The sequence below is a fragment of the Pan troglodytes genome, chromosome 3 (assembly GCF_028858775.2).
Source record: "Pan troglodytes isolate AG18354 chromosome 3, NHGRI_mPanTro3-v2.0_pri, whole genome shotgun sequence".
Lineage (NCBI taxonomy): Eukaryota > Metazoa > Chordata > Mammalia > Primates > Hominidae > Pan > Pan troglodytes.
The window spans coordinates 2,716,156-2,738,734 of NC_072401.2; the positions used below are offsets into that span (position 1 = coordinate 2,716,156).

The 22,579-nt window shown below is 50.9% G+C and overlaps 1 protein-coding gene and 1 pseudogene across 12 annotated transcripts in view; one reads left to right on the plus strand and one right to left on the minus strand.

Moving 5' to 3' along the window:
* Positions 1 to 22,579, minus strand: part of ZFYVE28 (zinc finger FYVE-type containing 28) — a 155,430-nt gene that overhangs the window by 59,939 nt on the left and 72,912 nt on the right. For 6 of the 12 annotated variants that reach the window (XM_016951154.4, XM_016951153.4, XM_016951152.4 and 3 more), the window contains 4 exons: positions 17,637 to 17,774; positions 15,607 to 15,809; positions 13,527 to 13,616; positions 11,745 to 11,834 (listed from right to left, as the gene is read on the minus strand). In XM_016951154.4, the coding sequence (XP_016806643.1) occupies positions 11,745 to 11,834; positions 13,527 to 13,616; positions 15,607 to 15,809; positions 17,637 to 17,774 (521 nt within the window). Of the gene's footprint in view, positions 1 to 4,159; positions 4,724 to 5,477; positions 5,578 to 5,737; positions 6,608 to 11,744; positions 11,835 to 13,526; positions 13,617 to 15,606; positions 15,810 to 17,636; positions 17,775 to 22,579 lie in introns of those variants that run through there. The other 6 variants (XM_016951155.4, XM_016951150.4, XM_063808586.1 and 3 more) reach the window with 5 other exon arrangements.
* On the plus strand, positions 2 to 687 carry LOC112208930 (transcription factor Spi-C-like; annotated as a pseudogene).

Genomic DNA, 22,579 nt, shown 5'->3' on the forward strand with positions numbered 1-22,579 from the left:
TATCCACAACGTACAGCGGATGCTACACTGGACACGGATGGGTAGAATCATCCATTCAATGAAGCATGACTTGTGTTGAACAAGACAAGCTGGCTGAAGCATTTGAAGGTGCTTTTGAGGTACTGAGGTAACATTCAACTGATCTTCACTCCTCCCCAGATGACAAAAATTACCTGGCTTTCGTCAGCCACTGTCCTCATGTCAGAGGAAATTCCATCTGCTAAGAAGTGTTGCCCACAGAGGAACCTGTGTATAGCTGGAGAACAATCATAGCAGGAAGAAGCTCTGACTGTTTTAATACCTTCACGAATCCCCACATAATGCTAAGATGGCATCTTGTATCCAGGAGTAGATAAAACCAAAGATATTTTTCTGTTTGTATTGAAAAATAAAGAAAAACTTTAGGGAAAAAGAAAAGTCAGCCGGAACCCCATGGCTTACTCAGAAAATTGTCAGGGCCCTGAGGAATTATGGAAGAACTGGAGAAATCACCAAAATCTGGAGGAAGCTGACTTACCAATTTACCAAGGCCATCCTCCAAAGACTCTATCTTATTTATTAGGGAAGGCAATCTTCTACTCACAGTATGTTCAGCCTGATCAAGAATATCTTAGTTTAAATAACTAGAATGCAAATTGTAACTATACATGTGCCAATTACCATGAGTTAAGTCACCCTGATTGCTAAATATACTCTCACGTTTCATGGTTTCCTGGCATCAGAAATCCCTACAAGCTTCAGGATTTTTCTCTTAAAGCAAATGCTGAAGAGAAAAAAAAATTAACTTTATTATTGTTATCTTTTATCAAATAGCATAGAATCTATACTAACTTGGTGGGAAATCCTGCCAATGAACAAATTTATTGTTGCAAATGACCAAGCCCTATATGAATGTACAGACTAAATGGCCTTGCTCTTACTATTCTCTATTCAACCACTTTCTTCCAGATTCATACTGCCAGTACAGGCAACTAATAATGATTCAAACATTTTTCTGTCACATACTCAGGTGAAAAATCACTCTAACCTATATCTGCTGGCTTTACAAAAAATCATTTACAAAAAACGACTGCATATGATAAAAGCGTTTGTGCAAAAATACATTCATGGCTTCAAAAACTTCAGTGGAAATGTATATTCAGTTCCCTTCTCACATTTTTTCCTTTTCCCCTTGTCTTTAAATCTTACTTTTTTTTTTTTTTTTTTTTTGCTTTTAAGAGACAGAGTCTCATTCCGTTGCCCAGACTGTAATTCAATGGCGTGATCATAGCTTACTGCGAACTCGAACTCTTGGGCTCAACTAATCCTCTCGTCTTAGCCTCCGAAGTGGCTGGGACTACAGGCACACACCACCACATCTGGCTTTTTGCTGTTGGGATGAGGTTTCACTATGTTGCTTAGGCTGGACTCAAACTCCTGGCCTCAAGCAATCCTCTTGCCTCAGCATCCCAAAGTGTTAGCATTACAGGTATGAGCCACCATGCCCAGTCTCTTACCCATATTTTTTAAAATGTTTTCTTGCTGTTGAATTTTTTGAGTTCTTTATATATGTTGGATATTAACCCATCAGATGTATGAATTGTAAATATTTTCTCCCAATCCATAGGTTGTCTTTGCACCCTGTTGTTTCTTTTGCTATGCAGAAGCTTTTCAGTTTGATGTAATCCAATTTATCTATATTTGCTTCTCTTACCTGCACTTTGGGGCCAAATCCAAAAAGTCACTACCCAGACTAATGTTGTATAGTCTTTCCCCTATGTTTTCTTCTAGTAGTTTTAGAGTTTCTGGTCTTATATTTAGCTCTTTAATCCATTTTGAGTTGATTTTTTATATGGTGTGAGATAAGGTTCTAGCTTCATTCTTTGACATGTGAAAATTCAGATTTCCCAACACCATTTATTGAAGAGGCTGTCCTTGTCTTCTTGGCACCTTTGCTGAAAATTAGTTGGGTTCATTTCTGGGCTCTTTATTCTGTTCCACTGGTATTTGTGTCCTGTTGTTTTGTTTTTGCCAACTCTAAGCTGTTTTAAAATTACTATAGCTTTGTAGTACAGTTTAAAATCAGGTAGTGTGGTATCTCCAGCTTTGTCCTTTTTGCTCATGATTGCCTTGGCTATTCGTGGGTTTTTATGGTTCTGTATGAATTTTAGGATTTTTTTCTCTTTCCATAAATAAAATGATGTTGGGCTTTTGAAAGGGATGACATTAAACATGTAGATTTATTTGGGTAGTATGGACATTTTAACAATATTCTTCCAATCCATGAACATGGAATATCTTTGTCTTCTTGAATTGATTTCATTGTTGTTTTATAGTTTTCTGTGTACAGGTTTTTCACCTCTGTGATAAAAATTATTCCTTAGTATCTTATTTTTTTGTAGCTATTGTAAATGAGATTATTCTCTTGATTTCTTTTTTCAGATAGTGTATTGTTAGTGTATAAAAATGCTACTAATTTTTGTGTGTTGATTTTGTGTCCTGGAACTTTACTATATTCATTATTAGTCCTAACAGTTTTTTTGGTGGAGTCTGTAGGGTTTTCCACAGATAAGATAAGGTTGCCGGCCAGGTGCAGTGACTCACGCCTATAATCCCAGCACTTTGGGAGGCCGAGGCAGGTGGATCACCAGATCTGGAGTTCAAGACCAGCCTGGCCAATATGGTGAAACCCTGTCTCTACTAAAAATACAAAAATTAGCTGGGCATGGTGGCTCATGCCTGTAGTCCCAGCTGCTCAGGAGGCTGAGGCAGGAGAATCGCTTGAACCCAGTAGGTGGAGGTTGTAGTGAGCTGAGATCGCACCACTGCACTCCAGCCTGGGTGACAGAGCAAGACTCCATCTCAAATATATATATATATATATATATATATATATATATATATATATATATCAAATAAAGTAGCCATCAAACAGTAACAATTACACTTCTTTTCCTATTTGGATGCCTTTTCTTTCTTTCTCTTGCCTAATTGCTTTGGCAAGGACTTTCAATACTATATTTAATAGAAGTGGGAAGAGTAGGCATCCTTGCCTTGTTCCATATCTTACAGGAAAGGCTTTCAATTTTTTACCATTGAGTATAATGTTAGCTGTGGGCTTCTCGTTATATATGGCCTTTATTGCGTTAAGGCACATTCTTTCTTTTTTTTGTTTTACATTTTCACTCAGTGGTACCCTTGAAGGGATATATTCCTTCTACATCTAATTTGCTGAGTTTTTCATCATAAAATGATGTTGAATTTTATCAAATGCTTTTTCTGCATCTAATGAGATGATCATATGGTTTTTTTATTCTATTAATGTGATGTATCACAATTATCGATTTGTGTATATTGAACCATCCTTGCATTTCAGGGATAAAAACGTTTCTCAAAAGAAGACATACAAATGACCAACATCACTAGTCATTAGAGAAAAGCAAACTAAAGCCACAGTGAGATATCATTTCTCATTTGTCTGAATATCTTTTATCAAGAAGATGAAAGATAAGTGTTACCAAGGATGTGGAGAAAAGGGAACCCTTGCACACCATTGGTAGGAATGTAAATTGGTACAGCCATTATGGAAAACAGTATAGAGGTTCCTCAAAAAAACTACAAATATAATTGCCATATGATCCAGCAATCCCACTTCTGGGTATTTACCCCAAACATCTGAAATCAGTTTGTTGAAGGGATGTCTGTAGTCTCATGTTCATTGCAGCATTATTCACAATAGCTAAGATATGAAATCAACCTAAGCGTTTAACAGATGAATAAAGAAAATGTGGTATATATACACAATAGAATACTATTCAGCCTTAAAAACAAAAGAGATTCTGACATTTGTGAAAAATTGGATGGAATTTTAGAACATTATGCTAAGTGAAATAAGTAAGGACCAGATAGACAAATACCATATGTTCTCACTTACATGTGGAATCTCAAACAATTGAACTTATAGAATCAGAGAGCACAACAGTGGTTATAGAGGCTGGGGATGTGGGGAATGGCCAAAGAGTATAAAATCTCAGACTAGAAGAATTTTTTTTCTTTTTTTGAGTTCTTTGCACATCATGGTGAATACAGTTAATAATAGAGTGCTGTACATTTCCAAATTGTAAGAGAGTAAATTTAAAATGATCTCATTCAAAAAATGTTACATATTTGAGGTGATGGATATGTTAACCAGCTTGATTTAATTATTCCACACTGCATTCATAGATTATAACACAACTTTGCATGCTATAAATCTGCGCAATTATAAATTGCCAGTTTATCATTATAAAAAGAAAAAAAAATACCTTCACAGCAACATTCAGACTGGTATTTTACCAAATATCTGGATAATGTGGCCTACCCAAGATGACACATGAAGTTAACCATCGCAGGGTCCAACTTTGTTCTTTTTTTTTTTTTTTTCCAACTTTGTTCTTTTGCATGTGGTTATCCAGTTGCTCCAGGAACATTCACTGAAGAGACTGTTCTTTCCTTATTGAATGATCTTGGCCCTCTTGTCAATAATCAGTTCACCATAGATGTTTGGGTTTATTTATGGCCTCTCAATTTTATCCCATTGGTCTATACATCTATCTTTATGCCAGTACCATAAGGTTTTGACTTGTAGTAAGTTTTGAAATCAGGATGTATGAATCTTCCAACTTTGTTTTTGTTTTTCAATATTGTTTTGGCTATTTAGGGCCCATTGCAGTTCCATATGAATTTTAGAACACCTTTTCCATTTCTGCAAAACAAAAAGGCCAATGGAGTTTCGACAGCAATTGCACAGAATCTGTAGATCACTTTATGGAGTATCGCCATTCTAACTATATTAAGTCTTCCCATCCATGAACATGGAATGTCTTTCTCTTTAATTATGTCTTTAATTTTTTCAGCAACGTTTTTTAGTTTTCAGCATCCATGCCTTTCACCTTGATTAAATTTATTCCTAGGCATTTTACTCTTTTGAATGTTATCACACATTTCTTATTTAAAATAACACCTAATTACATCCAATGGAATATTATTCAGCCTTAAAAAGGAAGGAAATTCTGACACATGCTACAACATGGGGGAAGCTTGAAAACATTATGTGAAGTGAAATAAGACAGTCACAAAAGGGTAAATCCTACATATTAGGTTGGTGCAAAAGTAATTGCAATTTTTGCCATTAAAACCCTAAGAAAGGGTCAAAATGGCCAATTTTGTTATGTATATTTTACCACAATAAAGAAGAATGTTTATTGCTTTAATTTCTGTTTACAAAAGTTTTACCTATCAATGTTAAGAAACTGTAAAATAGAGACATACTATTTGATAACAATTTTTGTACCTAATACACTGGGGATGTTTTTGCATAGCATTAGGAGATTTTTCTCCATCATTATTTAAATGGCTACAGTATTGTTTTTAACCAATCCCTTAATTCTGGATATCCATCCCTTCTCAAATTTTTATGATTACAAGTAATACTTTGGGGATAATCTTTGTGGATATATATTTGTGCCCCCTCAGATCAATGCAACAAAATTCTGCAGAAGTCCACCACACTACGACATGACAGGCACTCAGGATGCATCCGTGAATAAGAGTTATAGTCTAGTGGGGGAGACACAAAAATAACAGAAATCCCATTTATATGAATAACCCAATAGCCAAATCTATAGAAACAGAAAATAGATTTGTGGTTCCCTAGGGTTAAGGGGCAGGATGAAGGATAATAGGGGGTGGAGGTGACCGCTCAGGAGTAAGAGACATCTTTGTGAGTAATGAAAATGTTATGAAATTTGTGGTGATGGCTGCACAATTCTGAATGTACCAAAAACGACTGTGCACTGTAGATGGGTGAGTCATAGGGTAACGAATTTTATCTCAGTAACATGGAAAAATAAATAACAGAGTAAGTCACGCAACCTGCTGGTGGGAGAGGGCTTGGGTGAGCGGTGCAGTGGTGGGGACATCGCAGAGGGAGGTACAGCAGGGAGGAGGGGACAGTGCAGAGGAGAGGACAGCATGGAAGAGGGGACATCATGGAGGGGACAGCACGGAGGAGGGAACATCATAAAGGAGGGGACAGCATGGAGGAGGGGACAGTGCAGAGGAGCACAGGGGAGAGGACATTGCAGAGGAAGGGACAGCATGGAGGAGGGGACAGCATGGAGAATGGGATAGCATAGAGGAGGGAACAGCATAGAGGAGGGGACAGCATAGAGGAGGGGACAGTGCAGTGGAGGGGCCAGCACCATGGAGAGGACAGCATGGCCAAGAGGACACTGGAGCAGAGGGGACAGCGTGGAGGAGGAAACATCATGGAAAAGGGGACAGTGCGGGGGAGGGGACAGTGCGGCAGTAGGGATCGGACAGTCAAGGGGACCCTGAGCGAAGGGGACAGCATGGTGGAGACCCAGGGCAGCGGGTGCATGGGGACTGGGGAGAGAGGGCTGGTGTGGGCACGGTGCAGGCAGATCACGGTGGGAGCTCCGGCAAGGGTCTGAGCAGGGCCGAGATGACACCTTGTTTTGACACAGGTGGATGGGTGAGGGCCCCTGAAGAGGATCCGGCAACCTTCCTGCAGGCCACGTGGGCGGTGGCTCCTGCACGTGTTCTGGGGTGGGCTGGAAGGAGGGGGCTGGGGAGGAAGGCAGGGGTAGATTTTGGGATGGGCTGGGAGGAGGGGCTGGGGAGGGAGGCAGGGGTAGATTCTGGGATGGGCTGGAAGGAGGGGCTGGGGAGGAAGGCAGGGGTAGATTCTGGGATGGGCTGGAAGGAGGGGGCTGGGGAGGGAGGGAGGGGTAGATTCTGGGATGGGCTGGAAGGAGGGGGCTGGGGAGGGAGGGAGGGGTAGATTCTAGGATGGGCTGGAAGGAGGGGCTGGGGAGGAAGGCAGGGGTAGATTCTGGGATGGGCTGGAAGGAGGGGCTGGGGAGGAAGGCAGGGGTAGATTTTGGGATGGGCTGGAAGGAGGGGCTGGGGAGGAAGGCAGGGGTAGATTCTGGGATGGGCTGGAAGGAGGGGGCTGGGGAGGGAGGGAGGGGTAGATTCTGGGATGGGCTGGAAGGAGGGGCTGGGGAGGAAGGGAGGGAGGGGTAGAGGAGAGGGGCCTGGGCTCTGCACAGGTCCGGTCTGGGAAGCGTCGCACACACACAGCTGTGAGTGCAGACTGGCGAAGCCGCAGCGAGGGGGGCAGGCAGGTCTGTGCTGATGGGGACTGGGAAGTGACCACTGGGTCTAGAGGTTTTATTTCATTTCTTCCCTTAAAGGAACTGTTTTAAGGCCGGGGCTGGGCACGGTAGCTCACGCCTGTAATCCTAGCACTTTAGGAGACCAAGGCAGGCAGATTGCTAGAGCCCGGGAACTCGAGACCAGCCTGGACAACACAGCAAGACCCTGTCTCTATTTTTTTTAATTAAAAAATAAAAATAAAAAGTTTAAAACAAAAAAAAGAAACTGTTTTAAGATAAATCCCCAAAAGTAAAACCAGTTTGTCGAAGAGTCTGAGCCTCATGGAGACACTCTCCCCAGGACGCGTGTCTCAATCGGCAGGAGGGACTGACTGGATGCAGGTCTTAGGGAGGGGACAGGCTGAGGGGTGCAGGGCAAGTGGGGCCCCTCCCCTACGGCTCAGAGCAAGTCCCCACAGGGGTGACCCCCAGTTTTTGTCCTCACTGCCTGGTAAGGCCAGACCCCACCAGGCTGGGGACACCCTAAACAGGGGGAAGGGTGCCACCCAGCCCTCCCTTCCACCTCCCCCTGCCAACCTGAAGGCCTCAGTTTACCACTGCCTCTGCCCCAGGCAGGCTTCCTCTGCCAGCCACAGAACTAAGAGTTTTCTGCTTTCTTGTGTCACAGGTGAACAGCAGGCTCTGACCCTCGGGTGGGCTTGGTTCTGCCGCCTCCAGCTGTTGACCCCCAGCGGTGCCTTCGCCACTGGGAGCCCCTCAGAAGGGGGCGGAAGCCTGGCCTGCAGCTCATGCTTGGTAAATGTGGCATCACTGTTCTGACACCATGTGCTGGAGAAGGGACTGGGGCTCTCGGGCAGCAGCAGAGTCACGGGCAGGAGCCACAGAGGAGCTCCACCCTCAGCTCCTGCCCCGCTCAGCACCCCTGCCTCCCCTCTGCTCTCAGTGTTCCCTGGGGGTCACCTGGGGGGGTCCCAGGATGCCCACTTCACAGAGGCAGGATCCTGCGAGGGTGTGGGCCCAGGAATGCAGGCTAGAGGGGTCTTCGTTTCTGCAGAAGTTCCTGCGGCCCCTGGTCCTTGCTCGAGCCCTGGACTTGCCCCTGAGCATACACCACCTGCACCAACGTGCCCCCGTCTGCCACCTGCACGGCTCCCACCTCTGGGCCGGCTGCCCTGGGGAGCCTCTCCCTCATGCCTCCAGCTCCTGTCCACCCCATGGGGTCCCTGCACTGAGTCCCCCTTCCAGCATCCAGAACATTCCACAGCACTGTGGGTCAGCCCATCTGTCCATCTCCCTGGTACAAGCACAGGGCGAGGTATGCAGTAGGCACTCAATACTTGCTCGCTGAGTGAACACAGGAAGGAGCAGCTTCTGGGCCCCACCACGGGCAGCTGTGGCCTCTGCCTGTCTGGCTCAAAGCGGTCGCTGTGGATGACGAGGAACAAGACGGGAGCCGCTGGTGGTGTGGGGCTGCAGGGCCCCAGTGAGCATCCCAGAGGGGCAGCCTTAGGAACAGCTGCCCACTCAGCACTCACCCGCTCAGCACTCACCCGCCCTGCTCGAGGCTCGCTGCACAGAGGGTTGCAGTGGCAGCCTGGTGCACCCCACGGTTCCTCGTATCCACAGCCTGGCTCTGCGGCTAGATGCCTGCCTCTGTGGGGGCTCACAGCTGGCCACCCCCCTGGACAGGCCTGCTCCCTGGACTCTGGCTTTGGGCTCTTATGCCCACTCACCCTTCCTCCCTCCTTCAATCCAAGCCCCCTTCACCTCCTGGGGGTCCCTCACTCCCTTTCCAGGCTCTCCCGCTGTCCTCAGCCCGAGGGGACCCCACGCCAGTGCCTCCAGGAGGGGACCCGCGGGACAAAGCCTTTGCCAACAGAAGCCCCAGCCTCCCTCCCCAACCTCCCTCCCTCGGCCTCCCCCGCAGCACTGGCCTCCCCTGCTGCCCTTCCTTGACCCCCCACACTCCCCCACCTCCCTCCCCAAGCTGCCCTCCCACCTCCCCCCACCTCCCTCCTCTGGCCTCCCCTACCCTGATCCCCCAGCCCCTGCCTCCCCTTGCCTCCCAGGATGAAAGCCTAGGACAGAAGGAGGAGCAGAGGTTTGGCCACCAGCAGGTGGACTGAGGTTGGCAAGCAGGACACAGATGACACTGGTTGGGGGAAGTGGCTGCTGCCTGTACTCGGGCAAACACGGGCAGCAGACTCAGTGTGAAAGTCCAGAAACACAGTGTGCCTGGGGTGCGGCCTGCGGGGAGGGTCAGCTGGGGTCACCTGCACACTCCAGGCCCGACCTTTAAGAGGAAGTCCAGCCAGGGCCCCACCAGCCCGTTGACACGGGCATGAGTGGGCGGGTGGCTTGGTGCCACACCTCAAAGCACTCGCGGAGAACTTTTTACAAGGACAGCAGAGCTGTTCATTTGCTGTGAGTGCCCTTGGGACACGGAGACACCTGTACCTGAGGCAAAGGCTCACAGCGCCCTGCGCTCTGGTGGAAACAAGGCCGGCTCGCAGGATCTTTGCTGTTCTGTTTTTTAAACAAAGAGAGGAATAAGGACCAAAACTGCCTGTCATTTTCTTCAAGTGAGTTTGGCCACAGAGAGACACTTGTCTAGAAAAGAAAAACAATGTCACCAAATCCTGTGGCCCATGGGAAGGGGCGCTCTGTGCTCTGGGGTGGCCTCTCCCCGCCAGGACACTTCCCTCCAAGGCACCTTGTCGCTGGCCACTGGGGGCACCCCGCCCTCCAGCCCTGAGGTCTTCAGGTGAAAGGAAGTTCCCTGAGTCTAACGGCAGGAGGATTTCCGAGCCTCCCTCCGAGCCTCCCTCTGGCGCGATGTGAGGCTCACTCTCTCTGGTTTGCTAACTTTGTGAAAGACACAACCTCTGCGAGGACACGGGAAGGACAGCGCAGGAAACAGGCCAGGCCCTGAGCTATTGGAGGGGACTCTGGGGAGCCAGGGCCCAGCAGATAGAGACCACGCTGGAGCCCTCCCTGAGGAGGTGGCACCAGGACCTAGGGGAGTGAGCGGCCTGGCCCAGGGGTGTCCAGACTGGCCCCGGCAGCAGCCCCCATTGCTCCCCACTCCAACAAGGGGTGTTCGGCGCATCCTGGGGTTAAGCACTTCTGTCCCCTGCAGGCCCCGCCGCTGGCCCCAGCCCACTGCACTGCCACCGCCCTGCGTGTTCCCACCTCTGCACCCCCATTTCCCATGGGAGGGGTATCCATGCTCAACCCCAGTGCACTGCCACGTGTGCCTGTGCCCCGGGGTCCCCTGGGGGTCCTCAGCATGGCCTCAGTGAGGTCTCTCCAGCCTGAGCCTGGACCAGTCTTGGCCTCTGTGCCCACCCCCAACTCCCTGACCACTTCACTGACATCCACATCTCTACGGGCATCTCTCTCAAGGGCTCCCCATCCCCTACTCTGCCCAGTCCCACACCTGCTGGCCGCTGCCCACTGGACCCTCCCCCCTTCCCCCTCCCCCCTTCCCCCTCCCCCCCTCCCCCTCCCCCCTCCCCCTCCCCCCTCCCCCTCCCCCCTCCCCCCTCCCCCTCCCCCCCTCCCCCTCCCCCCTCCCCCTCCCCCTCCCCCTTCCCCCTCCCCCTCCCCCTCCCCCCTCCCCCTTCCCCTTCCCCCCTCCCCCTTCCCCCTCCCCCCTTCCCCCTCCCCCTTCCCCTTCTCCCTCCCCTTCCCCCTCCCCCTTCCCCCTCCCCCTCCCCCTTCCCCCCTCCCCCCTTCCCCCTCCCCCCCAGCTACAAGCTCCACTAAGCTCTCTGTGGTCCACTCACTCCTCTGCCCCTGTGACCACCCGCCTGGCAGGGGCATGGGGAATCCCCATCTGGAGTCAGGGTGTGGATGAGCAGCCTGACCCCTGGGCTCTAACCTTGGCCCCAGGCAGCTCAGAGACGCTAAGCAGGTGACCCCGCGCATCCTGCCTCGGTGGATTTCAGGCCTGAGCTTCCATGTGCTGTGTTCACGTCCTTGAGCCCCACAGGACCCTACAGGCTGCCTTGAGTTCCCTGCTCTCCCAGACGGCCCCGCTGGCAGGAAAGGTTCCACACAGGTATTCCATCAGCCAGACCAACTGCCCCCACCTGCCCTTCAACCCAATGTGCTTCACCTCCCTGCCAGCCCCCAAATTATTCAAACAAGCCAATCACATCCTCCTGAGGGACCCGGGGGGCAGCTCGTCCTCTTGTTACCACCAAGTCTGCCTCCCACAGCCCCTGCGTGGCCACTCTGTTCCGAGCATGACCCCTGTGTGACCCTCATGGTCTCCTGTGACTAATGAGCTCACCTGTGGATCTCACCTGTCCAGTGGCAGGTGGCAGGTGTTAGGCCACCTTGCCCTATCTAGGGTGACAGAGCCTCCCTCACCAGCAAGGTGAACAGGGGGCACTCAGGACACGTGGTCCCCTGGTCTGCTGAGGGCCGACAGCAGGCCTGCCTGTCACTGATCGGGACAGCTGAGCGGCCACCGTGAGGTGGAGACGCCATGGACCGGCACCCGCATGGGACCTGGCACCATCAGCCCTGCCCGTCCCGCAGGTTTCTGCAGAGGTCCTGGGCACAGGAGGCACTCACCACACGATGGCCAGCCTGGGGATGCTGAACATGAGGGCCGGCTCGTAGTCATCAATCATGTCCTGAGTCAGGTACCCGAAGTCCAGGGCCCTGTCCGGGGAGACGGACAGTGAGCAGCATGAGGGCTGGCCCACCACAGCCACAGGTTGGACCCCAGCAGGGACAGGCAGTGCGCTCAATCTGTACCTGCAGCCACGCGTGGTGGCCACGTCAAGAGGTGACACATGCCACCCCCAGTCCTCATATGTGCAAGGGGCTGGGACTGCAGGAAAAGGCCACACACTTCCCTAAATACCCTGGCAGGTGGCTCCAGCTTGACCTTTCCATGTGCCAGTCCCCACCTCTGCCCCAGGAGGCAGGGGCAGGGAGGATGTGTGAGGACAGCTATGATGCCCAGCAAAGACAGTAAGGCAACCCAGAGGACAGCTCTGCTCAGCCAGGAAACCGAAACAACTCCGGTGTCAAGAATGAACATGGAACAAAACTACTGCCCCAAACAATTCAACACTTCCCTGAGAAACCAGCTTCCTTTCTCCTCCCCGGGGCTTGCGGAGGGCTTTTCCTGCACCTCGTGAGCAGGCCTGCTGGCATCGTGACTTTTCAAAATAAAAGGAATTTCCCGTCATCTTATTTTCTGATAATTTGAAATATCTCTCAAAGCACAAATAGTAAAAATTTGCTTTTTAAAAATAACAAACATACAATGTGATAATAGTCAATTTCAAATCTTCCAAACACCATAGTACCACTTGAACAAGAGAAACATCAAGGTTACATCTTAACCCCAAAGTCCATTGAGAAAACCAGACTCCAGATTACTGTACAAAGCCTGATAAGAATATTGATGGCTTCCCCCTGCCCCTCCACTCCCAAAAAAAGAAACACTTGTTCAACAGACTTAAAACTCAGCAAAAACTCATTCCTGGACTGGGGAGGTGGGGAGTGAGGATTGAGGAGTGAAGATGTGAGGATTGAGGAGGTGAGGAGTGAGAATGTGAGAAATAAGGAGCTAAGGAGTAAGGAGGTGAGGAGTAAGGAGGTGAGGAATGATGAGGTGAGGAGTGAGGAGGTGAGGAGTGAGGAGATGAGGAGGTGAGGAGGTGTGGATTGAGGAGGTGAGGAGTGAGAAGGTGAGGAGGGAGGAGGTGAAGAGTGAGGAGGTGAGGTGAGGAGTTAGGAGGTGGGGAAGTGAGGAGGTGAGTGAGGAGGTGAGGAGTGAGGGGGTGAGGAGTTAGGAGGTGAGGAGTGAGGAGGTGAGGAGTTAGGAGGTGGGGAAGTGAGGAGGTGAGTGAGGAGGTGAGGAGTGAGGACGTGAGGAGTGAGGAGGTGAGGAGTTAGGAGGTGAGGAGTGAGGAGGTGAGGAGTTAGGAGGTGGGGAAGTGAGGAGGTGAGGAGTGAGGACGTGAGGAGTGAGGAGGTGAGGAGTGAGGGGGTGAGGAAGGTGACAAGGTTTGGACGTCCAATCCGTCATGCCAGAGCCTTCCAGCTTTTGTCCTCTGACACGTGTCTTCACCTGCAGGATCTGACCTTCTGGCCGACAGAAAAGCGACCGTGGGGCGGTGGAAGGGGGCCGGGCAGAGGTGAAGGCAGGGGTGGCCTCTACCCTCTGCCCACCTGTGAGGAGAAGCCGGATGTAGTGTGGGAAGACACGTCTGGGGCCTTCCATCTGGGGCACTCCCGAGACACAGCAGGTTCCCCCAGAGCTGCCCTCTGCCCCGGGCCTGGAGTGAGGCAGGGACTCCCCAGATGCTGCCCCCAGCCCCTAAGCATCCCTGTGCTCACCTCTCCACCGTCTCGCAGAAGAGCACGATGACCTCCTGCTGCACGTAGTACTCCCTGGGGGACTTCACAGGCACCATGGCCGAGACGTAGCTGCAAACACAGGGAGACCTGTGAGGCTGCACCTGGGCTGTGGCGGGGCCTCTCCAAAACAGAGTGGGGGGGCATCTTCAATTAAAGCTGCAATACTGGGCAAGGTGGGGGCGGGGGCCTCACGCCTGTAATCCCAGCACGTTGGGAGGCTGAGGTGGGAGGATGGCTTGAGCCCAGGAGTTGGAGGCACCACAGCAAGACCTCATCTCTACAAAAAATAAAAAAGTCGGGTGTGGTGGTGGCAGGCACCTACAGTCTCTGCTACTTGGGAGGCTGAGGTGGGAGGATCACTTGTGCCCAGGAGTTGGAGGCTGCAGTGAATGGTGATGGTGCCACTGCATTCCAGGCTGGGTGACAAAGCAAGACCTTGTCTCTTAAAATACACACATACACACACACACACACACACACACACACACACACACACCCTACACCACCATCCCATTTCGGCAGTTTCATAGTACACAGCTCCTGCCAGCCAGGCCTACCCCAGGCCTTCCCTCGAAACCCCAGCCCTGCCCATGCGGGACAGTTGTGCCAGCTCCCAGGGCTCACCCTGGAGCCTGACCACCCTGGACCCAGTGCTGCCCATGTGCGGGACCATCCCCCACCTTGGCACCAGCCTTAACGGGCGAGAGAGAAACGAATGAACGCGTGCACGGGTGGGTGAACAACCCGCAGCCCCACATGAACCTCCGCACGTGGACCTCCACAGCCACGGAAGCCAGCCCAGGCTGGGCACAGCGGCTTGCAGGAGGCCTGCCAGTGGCTCTGAGACATGAAGGCTTGTCCAACCCTTCCCCAGATGAGAGCACTTTCTTTCCTTCTAAACCACCAACTCTAGGCCAGGTGCAGTAGCTCACGCCTGTAATCCCAGCACTTTGGGAGGCCAAGGCCAACAGATCACTTGAGGTCAGGCATTTGAGACCAGGCTGGCCAACATGGTAAAACCCTGTATCTACTGAAAACACAAAAAAATTAGCCAGGCGTGGTGGTGGTCACCTGTAATCCCAGCTACTTGGGAGGCCGAGGCAGGAGAATGGCCTGAACTCAGGAGGTGGAGGTCGCGGTGAGCTGAGATCGTGCCACTGCACTCCAGCCTGGGCAACAGAGTGAGACTCCGTCTCAGAAAATAAATAAATAAATAAATAAATCACTAACTCTTATTTTTTCTTATGGAAGCTGATTTAGAAAATCTGGGGAAGACAAGAAAATAAAACTCGATTGTCCGTGCTCTTGCTTCCTGCAGAGGACTGCCCTTAATGCATTGGTTGATCTCCTAGGGGCCAGTAGATTACAAGATGAAAAATTGTTATTAACTGAACCTCTGCGGACACCATCTGCCTCCGTTTTTTGTTTGTTGTTGTTGTTGTTTTGAGATGGAGTCTCACTCTCTCGCCCAGGCTGGAATGCAGTGGCTGGATCTCAGCTCACTGTAGCCTCTGCCTCCCGGGTTCAAGCGATTCTCTTGCCTCAGCTTCCTGAGTGGCGCGCCACCAGGCCCGGCTAATTTTTTGTATTTTTTTTTTTTAGTAGAGATGGGGTGTCACCGCGTTAGCCAGGATGGTCTCGATCTTCTGACCTCATGATCCGCCTGCCTCGGCCTCTCAACGTGCTGGGATTACAGGCGTGAGCCACCGCACCCGCCTGGCTGCCTCTGTTTTCTTCTCACCTGTGACGTCTCTTCATCTTCCGAGGCATCATGCATGTCTGGCCCCTCGGGCCTCTCCAAAGCCCTTCCCCTGGAGGCCCACGGCGGCCAGATCCACACCTGTGTCCTCTGTGCTCACCCCACTCCCTGGAAAGATGCCCCACCTCACCTCCAAGCTGTGCTCTCCAGGGCTTAGCCCCACCCACAGGCGGCCCTGAACCTGCCTGGCTCCTCCCTCTGTGGAATTTTCCAGCTTGAAGTATCAGGGTGAGCCCCGGAAGCTGGCACAACCGTCCCCCAGCTCATACAGCCAGGGCTGTGGACCCACAGCTGCAGTACCTGAGCTCAAACTCCGCGAACAGGACGTCGAAGTGCCTCAGCGCTTCCCTCATCTTCTCTGTGTAGGTGTTCAGGTCCCGCAGCGCCTGGTCACGGAGGGCGCCCCGCACGTCCTCCAGGCTGCGCGTCAGCTCCTTGGCCAGCGGGCGCATGGCCATGCTCTCCAGCTCCCGGTTCATGATGATGGAGCCGGCGGCCAGGCACTGCGGGAGGGGACACACTCAGGGAGGGGCCCGGGTGAGGGCCAGGCTCTCAGGGGTCGACGGCCCGGGGAACCTGACTGCGCACCTCGGGGCCCCTCTTCTCACCCCACAGCACAGGCCAGCTCGTGTTCCCGGTCCCCGCAGGAGGTTTTTCTTACATTCAGAGCAATCGTGAGGGCGATAACCGATGTCCCCCAATGTGACCCACGGGGTCCTCACAGGGCCCCAGGAGCAGGGAGGGCAGGGCATGGCAGGGCAGGTAAGGGCAGGGGAGGGGAGGGGAGGGGAGAGGAGAGGAGGGGAGGGGAAGGTGGACTGAGGCCCTTGGGTCTGGGGGCTCCCTGCAGGAGGAACCCTGGTCATGTGACTCTTTTCCCCTCCCCGTCCAGGCCACAGGGATGAAGGTCAAGGAGCTTGGAGCTTCCAGGCTCCACAATCAGGTCTGTGCTCCCAGGGATGAAGCAGCCAGGCTGATCCGGGCCCGAGGTCCCCAGCCTATCTAGGGAGCCACAGACACCACCTGTCAAGTTGCTCACTGCCAGAGAAACGCAACCTTCCCTGGAACGCAGACTCATCAGTGTGAGAGTCCGTGGGCTCCTGGGCAGGTAAGGAGGGCTCCTCCGCACCCACAAATCCACCCATGTCTGCCCTGGGCGCTGCGAGGCCGCTCCCCAGCGTGCGCTCAGCAACTGGGAATTTCACCAAGCTGCCCTCTGGCACAGGGGCTGAGTCCAGGCCCTGGTAGACCTGTTGTCACAGGGAGGCTTGTCTAGAGGCCGGGGCCTCACCAGGTTTAGGATAGAACCAATCCACCTGCTGTTCCCTCAGGGATGATCAAGTGATGCAGGACAAGAAGCCATTTCCCAGGTGACAGAATGAGACGGCTGCTGATCTCCAGGCCCACGCTGCAGGTGGGCACAGAGCTTGGGGCACCAGGACCACACAAGGAGCTATGCCCACCCCTGTGCATGCATGCCCCTGCCAGGCCAGCCGGGCACAGAACACGCTCCATCTCATGACTGCCCCAGGACCCACTCCACGGAGGTGGAAACTGAGGCTGGGGAGGAGGGAGAACCTGCCCGCGGGCCCCTGTAACTAACCCAAGCCTCAGCAGAGGACACCCCAACCAGGTGGCTCAGAAGGTGGGGTGGGCAGGGTGGACACAGGGATGGGGCAGCGTGGGATGAAGACTCCGCACCCCAGGGATTCCTAGAAAGGGGAGGCGGGCAGGATGGGGACGGCACAATAGAGAGGGTGGCGGTGTCGGGGCTGAGGTCAGGCTCGGGAGCACGGCAAGGGGAGGAGGCTGGGGAGTCCACATGGTGGGGGCCTGGGGGAGACTGTTCCCACCACCTCGAAGGGCACCTTCCTCTCGGTGCCTCAGTTTCCTGATTGGGAGATGAAGATGAAGATGACAGGCTATTGCCACATGTGGCCCGCGTGGGGCTGAAGCACAGCTCCCCAGCCCCCGCTGCTGCCCATGCTGCAGGGCGGGAGGGGAACACTTGTTCCTGATGTGGGCATTACTGCCATTAAAAACCACTTTTAGGTCCTGGCTGTCTGGGGGCCTGTGAACCTCATAAAAACCACATGGGAAATTTCATTTGTATGTATAGTTTTGGGGGCACCAGTTCATGGCTTTCCCAGATCCTCCAGGGGTGCACGGCCTACCAGGCTCAGACCACACCACGTAACCCAGAGTGGACGGAGCTCTTGGAGGAGACACCAGGTCCCGGCACCTGCAGGCGCCCATGCACAAGGTTCGCAGGGACATGGCTAGACGCCACCCCACATCAGGACCTCCGAACCCAGGTGGCCACCCGCTACCTCGGCACCGAACCACAGCTGGCCGGCCAGGTTGTCGTGCCGGATCTCTTCAGGGAACTTGGCGCAGAAATCTCTGGGGGCGCGGTCCTGGGGGATGCACTCATCCATGATCTGGTTAATGATGTTCAACACATTGTCCTGAAACAGAAGACAGAAGAAAGTGCGCCAATCGCTGTGTCCAGCTGGCGGCCGCCATGTCCTGCTGGAAAACACGCACAGTGCATGTGACTGTTTTTTAGGATTATTAAAGTGATAGAGGAGGCTAGGCATGGTGGCTCATGCCTATAATGCCAGCACTTTGGGAGGCCGAGGCGGGTGGTTTACCTGAGGTTAGGAGTTCGAGACCAGCCTGGCCAACATGGCGAAACCCCATCTCTACTAAAAATACAAAAATTAGCCAGGCGTGGTAGTGCACACCTGTAATCCCAGCTATTAGGGAGGCTGAGGCAGGAGAATCACTTGAACCAGGGAGGCGGAGGTTGCAGTGAGCCGAGATGGTGCCATCGCACTCCAGCCGGGGCAATAAAGAGCAGCAACCGCAGGAGCCATGGGCTCAGACGGACTCTCAGCCGGCTGGGGACCGGCAAAGCCCTCGTCTTCCCTGAAGCTCAGTGCATTCCTCTGTAGAGTCAGGGACACAGACCACGTCTTAGGGTCAGAAGAGTGCAGTTACGTCAAGGCCAGGCACAGCTGGGGCCTGCTCCTCCATCCAGGGTGGCGTCCCCTCCCACCTCCTCTGGAACCAGCAGATCAATTACAGCAACGCCTAAGTCAGTCTGCACTGGAAGGGGGTGCTGCTTTCACAACATGGAGACCCTGACTCCATCCCTCATGGCTGTTCAACCAGGGACAGGTCACTTCGCCTCTCTGATCAGCCAGGTCCCCTTCTGTAAGCCTCAATACACAGCAACTTCTGGCTTTTTGTTTATTTTTAGAGGCAGGGTCTGGCTTTGTCACTCAGGCTGGAGTGAAGTGGCACAATCATAGCTTACGACAGCCTCAAACTCCAGGGCTCCAGCCATCCTCCAGCCTCAGCCTCCCGAGAGGCTGGGATTACCAGAGTGAGCCAGCATCCCTGGAAGCAGCTTCTACTTTAAAGACTCTTTAAAATTATTTTACTTTATTTCCTTATGTTCAAAATATAAAGTATAACAGACTGTTTTGAACACTTTGTGTATATGAGGGAAAGAAGCCCATTTTTTTACATCTTAAATTGCATTCCATCCTTTTCTGTAAACTTGTCCTATTCTTTAAACATTGACTATTCATTCTGTAGGTTACAAAAACACTGGAAGCTTAACTTTTGCTTTAATTTGTTAAATATGAAATCAATACACATTCATCCTAGGAAAACTGGAACCAATGGGAAAGAAGTGGGGAAAATGTCCTTGGGGAAATGTGACCGCAGGTGGGACACAGTTCCTTCTAATTCTCATCTTCCGAGGGCCTGTTTTCAGCCAACGTTGAGACGATCCATGTACATGATACTGCCTTCTGCTGTTGTAGCTGCTGCAACATGTTATTACATCTGTCACATATCCAATTTTTGATGGATGGTGACATGCAATTCCAGCATATGGACCGTCCTGTTAACTCACTCCTTTGTCTTCTGCTGGACACTGACGATGTGCCTAATCCTCCACCTCCACGCAATGCTGCCCTCACTACTGTGGTGCATGATGCTCCGAGTGTGGATTACTTCCTTAGGACCCACTGATTGCTAGAAATGGAATTACAATGTCAAAAGTGCAAACTGCGTTTCCAGGCTCTAATGAGATACTGCCAAATGGCCTTCCAGAAAGAGCACACTAATTGACACTCTCACCTTGGCAATTTTTAATCTCGACCATCCCTCCTGAGGCTTGACTTTCATTTTTCTTAGGAAGAGATACGAAAACTCACTATGAGTGGGGAAGCATGACCCTTCTCAGGCAAGAAATCATGCACTAAACTCTGAAGGAAATTCTGCACTATAAGAAAAATGTTAAGCCTTTATAATACAAAAAATAAAAATAAAATTCAACCAATAAGTGGGACTACTGTCACTTCTTTTTAAAAGGTTTTCTGGGTAGGAAGGTCCCTTGCTCATGATTCAACAAACAAATGAGCAAACAATGGCAATCACAGCAACAGGCGGTGCACAGTAAGCCCCAGCTGTGATGATGAAGAGTCCAGGATCTGAGGCTCAGCCAGGTGGCACAGCTTGTCTAAGGCTGTAGTGCTCAGCCCAGGTGGCACGGCTTGTCTAAGGCTGTAGTGCTCAGCCCAGGTGGCACGGCTTGTCTAAGGCTGAGGAGCCTTTCGTGCTCAGCCCAGGTGGCACAGCTTGCCCAAGGCTGAGGAGCTTTTAGTGCTCAGCCCAGGTGGCACGGCTTGTCTAAGGCTGAGGAGCCTTTCGTGGCCGTGCTTGGATTCATTGCTCAGCCTTCCTGGTCTGCTAGAACATAGCTGCTGAGGGAAGGGTCTTCTGTTATTCACGATGAGTCTCCAGTGCCTAGAACAGTGCCTCACACACAGTATGCTGCAAGAAACACTTGCTAGGACTTCTAACGCCAGCCAAGATGGAGTAATAGGAACTCAGTTTACCCCACTCCCAAGAACAACAGTGATTTCCATGACACTGGACATCAGGCCACAAAGGACAGTGATCCCCAAGAGACAGGAAACAAACAAGGTGAGCCCCACGACTACCCCAGCTCACTGCCTTGAGGAAAGTTTCAAGTCATGGAACAGGAGAGGGAACTCGGATGGAACCAAGGCAGTTAGGATTCAGAGAGCAGGAGGCAGAGAAGAGAGAGCTGGACAGAGAGAACTCTGGAGATCTGGGGAAGGTTTCAAGGGTTCAGCCGAGAACTGATCAACACATGCCTGTGGGGAGATGACCTAAGGTCGGGAAAGACGCACCTGAAGGATTCGAGGGAGCAGTGACAGGAGCTCTCCAGGAGGCTAGAGTAGCAGGAGCACTCACAATTCACAAAGTATTGAGTAGAGTACCCAAAAGTGTCCTGCCTCCATGTGAACAGCAGTTAACTCTAGACTAAACACAGCTCTGGTCCTGCCTAACACCTTAAAAAATAAGACCCAAAGGAATAAACTGTTTCTAAGTAACTAAACTACATCACGGAACAACCAAAAATATTTACAGTAATACAAAAATAGCCCCCAGCAGGGTGAAATTCACTATGTCAGGTACCCAATTAAAAAATTACCAAGTTTGGCTGGGTGCAGTGGCTCACGCCTGTAATCCCAGCACTTTGTGAGGCCAAGGCGGGTGGATCGCCTGAGGTTGGGAGTTCGAGACCAGCCAGGCCAACATGGAGAAACCCCGTCTCTACTAAAAATACACAATTAGCTGGGTGTGGTGGCGAATGCCTATAATCCCAGCTACTCAGGAGGCTGAGGCAGGAGAATCGCTTGAACCCGGGAGGTAGAGATTGCGATGAGCTGAGATCATGCCATTGCACTCCAGCCTGGGCAATATGAGCAAAAAAAACTCTGTCTCAAAAACAAAAAAACAAAACAAAACAAAACGGCCAGGCGCGGTGGCTCACACCTGTAATCCCAGCACTTTGGGAAGCCGAGGTGGGTAGATCACGAGGTCAGGAGATTGAGACCATCCTGGCTAACACAGTGAAACCCCGTCTCTACTAAAAATACAAAAAAAAAAAAAAAAGCCGGGCACCTGTAGTCCCAGCTACTTGGGAGGCTGAGGCAGGAGAATGGCATGAACCCAGGAGACAGAGCTTGCAGTGAGCTGAGATCACACCACTGCAGTCCAGACCGGGCAACAGAGCGAGACTCCATCTCAAAAAAAAAAAAAAAATTACCAAGCTTGCAAAGAAGGAAGAAAATATGACCCATGACTAAAAGGAAAAGCAATCAATCAAAATCAAGCCAGACTTGACAAAGATGATCAGGGACATTAAGACGGTTGTTATAACTGATTCCCATGTGTTCAAAAAGTTAACTAGAGACAACGAAGAAACTAAAAGTCCCTAACTGATTTAGAGATGAAAATTACAGTGTCTGAGATGAAAAAATATACTGCATGAGATTAACCTCAGATTCAATATTTCAGAAAAAAAGAACAGTAAACTTGAAGACAGCAACTGAAACTATCCCAACGATTCAGAAATAATAATAGATCATCAATGAACTGCTGGACAACTTCAAAGATCAAATATGAATGTAATTCAAGTCCCAAAACGAGGAGGAATGAGATAGAAAAAAATATTTGGAGGAATAATGGCCAAAATTTTTCCAAATTTAATAAATATAAACTCATAGAACCAAGTAAATGAACCCCAAGCAGAAGACACGTTTTTAAAAACTATACCAAATTACAGCATAATCAAATTGATCAAAACCAATAAAAAGAGAAAATCTTTAAAGTAGCACGAGAAAAAAGATGTGTTACATACAAGGAACAAAGACAAAAATGGCATTAGATTTTTCATCCAAAATAATACAAGTGAGAAGAGAATGAAACAACATCTTTAAAGTATTAAGGGGGAAAAAAAATATCAACCTAGAATTCTGTACCCAGCAAAAATATCTTTCAAAATCAAAGGTAGAATAATTTTTCATTCAAACAAATGCTGAAAGAATTCATGACCAGTAGATTTGCACTATAAGAAATGCTAAAGAAATTCTTGGCCAGGCGCGGTGGCTCACTCCTGTAATCCCAGCAGTTTGGGAGGCCAAGGTGGGTGGATCACAAGGTCAGGAGATCGAGACCATCCTGGCTAATACGGTGAAACCCCGTCTCTACTAAAAAAAATAATAATAATACAAAAAATTAGCCGGGCGTGGTGGTGGGCGCCTATAGTCCCAGCTATGCGGGGGGCTGAGGCAGGAGAATGCTGTGAACCCGGGAGGCAGAGCTAGCAGTGAGCCGAGATCACGCCACTGCACTCCAGCCTGGGTGACTGAGCAAGGCTCCA